The sequence below is a fragment of the Crotalus tigris genome, unplaced genomic scaffold (assembly GCF_016545835.1).
Source record: "Crotalus tigris isolate CLP2741 ecotype Arizona unplaced genomic scaffold, ASM1654583v1 scf7180000024439.5362192, whole genome shotgun sequence".
NCBI classification, from domain to species: Eukaryota; Metazoa; Chordata; class Lepidosauria; order Squamata; family Viperidae; genus Crotalus; species Crotalus tigris.
This window is the reverse complement of record NW_024100609.1, coordinates 2818371-2823837: the sequence shown is the minus strand read 5'-3', so window position 1 is coordinate 2823837 and position 5467 is coordinate 2818371. Positions and strand designations below refer to the sequence as shown.

General features: G+C 41.0%; 1 protein-coding gene across 1 annotated transcript; it reads right to left on the bottom strand.

Moving 5' to 3' along the window:
• Positions 1 to 1067: 1067 nt before the first annotated feature.
• ID2 (inhibitor of DNA binding 2) lies at positions 1068 to 3664 on the bottom strand. The gene is made up of 3 exons (XM_039331917.1): positions 3164 to 3664; positions 2780 to 2845; positions 1068 to 2276 (listed from the first exon to the last, which is right to left on the bottom strand). Exons 1-2 carry the CDS (start codon positions 3509 to 3511, stop codon positions 2789 to 2791), a joined length of 405 nt encoding a protein of 134 aa, XP_039187851.1. The 5' UTR covers positions 3512 to 3664; the 3' UTR covers positions 1068 to 2276; positions 2780 to 2788.
• Positions 3665 to 5467: the final 1803 nt, after the last annotated feature.

Genomic DNA, 5467 nt, shown 5'->3' with positions numbered 1-5467 from the left:
AAAAGTAACTTACGACTATTTTTCATTTATGACCTTTGCAGCATATCCCCATGGTCATGTGATTTACATCTGGATGCTTGACAACTGACTCATATTTATGATGATTGCAGTGTCCCAGAGTCACGTGATCCCCTTTTTGCGACCTTCGAACAAACAAAGTCAATGGGGAGGCCAGATTCACTTAACTGTTCTACTAATTTAAGAACGGCAGTGATTCACACCTAACAAATGTGGTGAGAAGAGTTGCAAAACTCACTTAACAAATATGTTTCACTTAGCAACATAAAATTTTGGGCTCAGTTGTGGTCTTAAGTTGAGAACTACCTGCATTCACTGCACATTTTAAGGCTTTCAAATCCACCTCCATTTAATGGAAATAATGGGAAGCATCCGAGTTGGTAGACGATAGTTGGGTTACACCTTCTGGAAAAAAACCTGCCTAGCAGATTGCTAGTAGCAGCTTTTCTGTTCAGAACAGGGCTGGTTCCTTCCCAGTATCTGTGCATAGATCTGATACTGAGGGGGAAAAAAAAAAAAGACAGCTGCACCAAACTGCACAGCACCACCCACACACCTGTTCATTTTGGTGCAAATGTTATTCAGGCCTCAGATGGAGCTTCTGCCTTTTCCCGTAAGAGTCTCCAGAGCACACCCAGGTGCCCAGTTTCACACTGCTTGGCAGACTGTTAACTTTTTTTTTTTCCATGATCATGCCAGGCTGCTTCAACTGCTTTTCCTGAGCATGCCTGCAGATTGGCTGAAGTGGGAAATTAAAACCTCATTCTGAGAGCTGCAAAGGGACTGAGCACCTCTCCATTATCTTACAGTAAGGCAAGTTTAGCATGATTACTACAAATAGTATAGTAATTAGGAAATTAGGGTTATAGTAGGACATGATTTAAAAAAAGGAGTAAAGTTAGTTGTATAGTGATGAGAACTGACAGAAAAGCAGCAATTCTGCATATGCTTATAATTTAAATCCTGCTGAAGTCCATCTTACTCTTACAGTTGGCACTGCAATCTTAAGACAATACTAGAAAATGACATTTAATTCTTTTTAGGAGAGGTTGATGCTTAGAGGAGCCAAAGTTTAATCAATAACATGAGAGTAACTTTCATTTCTCAGCAGATTAGTCCTAGAGAAGCTGCTGCAACTTATTAACTAATACCCTTTCCATGAAATATTGCACAGATTCACATAAACTTTTCAGTATTCATACATCATTAGCTTACATTAACTTTTTTTTACATTAAATTTTTTTTTTACAAGAAGTTAACAGTTGGGGAAATTAGTAGCCCTTGCTTTCTTAATTTCTGCATAATCAAAAGCAAGTTCATCAGAGGTGGAGTAGTAGCTTTTAGAAGCTCAGGTAGCCAATCAACAGAGGGTAAAGAGAAAACAGGCAAAGGGATTATTTGTGCAAAACTTAAGTTTTTGCTTCTAAAGTTCAAACTTCTCAAGGTAATGAACAACTTAAACAGCTTCTCTTCACAAAATGCTTTGGACAATTTTTTTAAACAAGCAACTTTCAAACACAATTTCTCAAGAGAAAATAAAGAACTTCCAGGACAATCTACATAGAATGTAACTGGTATGTTGCCAATTCAGCTGCTCTTGCCACAAAACAGCTGGCATTTACAAAGAAGGCAAACAAGCTGTTCAATGAACACACAATTTATTTTAATTCTGTATAAAAAGGTTTACAACTAAACTTTTATAAAAAGTTCAGCATGATTAAGTACATTGTAACTTTTTTTGCAGAAATATACATTTCTGCTACTATACAAGAAAACTCTAATTAAAGAGTTCAAAGTTTCATTCCCATATTTATATATAAATATGTACACAGCATTCAGTCCTATATGCATGTCAAAAAAAAGCTAATTTTTGACCACGACTTCACAGAAAACTGAACACTCAATCTTCTAATACTCACGCTCCACCTTTTGGAGGAAAAAAAGGCAAAGTCTGCTTTAAAAGGGACAATTCCTTAAAGAGGGCTTTTAAAAAAAAGTTTCATTTTGCTCCCTACTGTGGGAATAGCATATAAATGAAGCCTTTCCAGCTAGGGAAAGGGCATTTTAAAAGTCTCTTCATAAATAATTAAGATTAGTCCAAGATGAAGAATAGTGGAAGATGATATCCATAATTTTTTTCTTTAAAAGGTTCGTTTAACTGAATATGGATTTCACCCCCTCCAGATATAGCTGGGAAACAGAGTTGCTGTGGGGGGGGGGGGGGAATGTATCTTCTTGTGCAAAAATTCAGCAAACACCTGCAAAACATTGAAGAGAAGCATATTTAGAAGAATGCTAACAGGGCAGAGATCCGGACAGACTGGCGCCAGAGAGGAAACCACAGTTTGAGCATTTAGCCAAACACTCAAAGATTGGGCAAACCCTGGTGTCCAGATGCAGCATGTGCATGCAAATGCGTGCTCTTTCACACACACCCAACTAAATGAGCATATTCAAGAGGAGACATGATCGGAAAGTGGAGTGGCTCTTCTTGCTTAAACTCTACTTAAGAGGGACGAGAGACCAGCGGTGTTAACAGTTACAGCAACAATTTAATTAGAAGCTATCCAATTGATCCCATGAGTAATCCTGGGCCATACCGCAAGTTTCACTAACCTCTTCGATTAAAATATTAGAGAACTTTGCCTGGATTTATCTTGAGTTCTCAGAAGATAACAAAATGCCCCAGTTGCCACAAAACAGCCCTCTCCCTTCCACATAGGTATAAAATATTTAAAAAAAACAGGAATTTACCACTTACCAAGTACATTTAGCCACAAAGTGCTTTGCTCTCATTTGACATTAACTCTGAGGGAAACTCAGCTGCCTGTAAAGGGGGAAAAGGAGAGAAAGGGTTGGTGTTAAAACCCTAAGCATTTCAAGGAAACTTGCAAAGTAGTCGGGTTATTTCGAACGTGAATAGCGATTACTGCCATCATAACACCGCCAAGGAGCCCCGGTAGGTTATAATTGACTTTTCCTTTTTTTTTTTTTTTTAAAAAAAATGCCAATCACGACCTTAAAAAGGCACCCCCCGACCAAACCCGGCAAACCGATTTAGAGCAATGCCGTTAATCTAATCCTGTTTAAAGGAGCAACAAGCGAAAGAGCCAAGGAGGCGACGACGGGCAGGGGAGAAGCTCACCTGTAGTGACAAGATGCTGATGTCTGTGTTCAAGGTGGTCAGAGGAGTTCTGGAGGAAGGGTTCTGTCCCGGTCTCTGGTGATGGAGGGTGACGATGCTGGGGTGCGTGTCGAGAGCGATCTGCAGGTCCAGGATGTAGTCAATAACATGTTGCAGGATTTCCATCTTGCTGACTTTCTTGTTCTGAGGAATGCTGGGCACCAGCTCTTTCAGCTTCGAGTAGCAGTCGTTCATGTTGTAGAGCAAACTCATAGGGTCATCCACCGGGGTTTTACTCCGGGATATCCCCAGATTGTGTTCCGAAAGACTGTTTTTCCTGACGGATCGCACCGGACTAAAGGCTTTCATGCTGCAGAAGACGGAAGAGCCAGCCGGCTTTGCCTGCTTTTAAGCCCACCGCACACTCCGGAACGGAGAAGAATTGTGTAGCCTTCAGCCCTGCTTGCCCGCTTCTTCCCCTCCTCCCTGCAGCTTCCCACTCTACAGTCGGAGCCCCCTTGCTCTTGCTTTTATAGCGCTCGTCTCTCAGCTGACAAATCCGGGTTGTATTCGCTGCTATTGGAGGACCGATACACGTCCGTCAAGAACCAAGGCGCTCCTCATTGGTACAAATATCACCCAAGAGGTGGTCCGGACCTTCCGCGTTTGGAGCCAATCCTTGGCCAAGGAGGCGTGCCCAAAGCACAGCTGTGGCTAGTAAATATACAGTACGCTGGCGCCGGGAAGCGGGGGGTGGGGGTGCGGGGGGGAAGAGAGATCTGCTGAGCCTTGATTCAACCCGAGGCAATTTCGAAAGGACTGTAAGAACGAAGGGAGCGAAGAGGTCATTTATTTACAAATATATTCAATCCATTCCACGCGGGAAATCCAGGTCGGAGCATTCTGCACAACTGGCTGACATTCTTTCCAACAATAGCCAGAGTAAAGAATTAATTTAAATAATCTTGCTTTAAGATTCGATCTGCAGGCATGGCTTCCGATGCATTATTGTGCGCCAAAAGGGAAAGGAGACAACAGACCAAGTATTGTCAGGACAGGAAAGAACAGTGGCTGCTTACAATACTTTCAATCTTGTTCACTGCCATGTATGAAATGTAGGGCACTCCGGATTCTGCAATGCCGGCTAGCACTTTCGCAGGCAGGCAGAGTGACAACTGTGGGAACTGCTCCAGAATAAAAGACCCGTCCGTTCCCAGGACAAGGCAGTCATTGAATTTCACAAATATGCTAAAGTAGCCGTGCAATTAATTGGAGAGCGCGGACTGAATACCTACACTATACGTATATATAAGGTTGTATCAGCGCCTTGTTTTTTTCAGGCGTGTAGAGCAATTAGGCATACATACATCGCTACGATCACCACAGCCAGAAACATTTCAAACAAGAATGCAAGTTTCTTTCAAGGTACACAATCCCTAAACAGAACAAATAACTAGAACACTAGAATGCAATCGTGGCATTTAATTACAAGATGACAGCTCCATTAATAGTCGCCTAAATTCTAACATTAAATTGCTTATTTGCAATATCTACAAATCGCATTTCACCCTATTGAGAAAACTACCATGTGTATTTGGCAACAGTTTATGCTAGTAATCCTTCCTTTACTTTTGCCTTCTGTTCCATCAAAAGAAAGGTACACATCACTTTGACATCTCTGGATTCAAGATCTGGCCAGTCACAGCAATTGAAGCATTTCCTCCCAAATGATTGAAATGTACATTAAAATATATATTTTTATTGTAGTTTATGACTTACATCCACCTGCCACCAATAAAATCTCTTTTGTTCTTTAACAGATGGGCATTAGTGACAGACATACACATCTAATGAGGATATGTTGGGGGGGTCAATTTGCTTGGCTATTATAGTTGTACAAATCCAGATGTTATGGTTTCTACAATATTAAGTTGAATGTGTTGGCAAACTCAGCCAATTTAAAGTTTATTTAATAAAACATACCTAACCAAATGGAAGCTATTCACTTTCTCTTCAATCTTGTAAATGAAAGAAGAAATCACTCACATGGGGATTTAAAGTGACTGGGACTAATTGGGGGGTATTTTGACTTCTGTGTTCCTGAAACCTGAACTTTGCTCTACCCTCTTCTTCCCCACATCTTGTTCTTTTTTGCACTAGTATGTCATTCTTTTTTTTTTTTTAGAATAACAGTTGAAAGGGACCTTGTAGGTCATCTAGTCCAACCCCCCCAGGAGACCCTACATAATTTCTGACAGGTGGCAGTCCAGTCTCTTATTGAAAGCCTCCAGTGATGAAGCACGAACAACATCTGAAAGCAGTCTG

Excerpts from the sequence above, each read along its gene's own strand:
- ID2 (XM_039331917.1), bottom strand. The coding sequence starts at position 3,511 with ATGAAAGCCTTTAGTCCGGTGCGATCCGTCAGGAAAAACAGTCTTTCG. Across the intron at positions 2,846-3,163 it reads TCAGCATCTTGTCACTACAG|GCAGCTGAGTTTCCCTCAGA; the intron begins GTGAGCTTCTCC and ends CCCCCTTTACAG.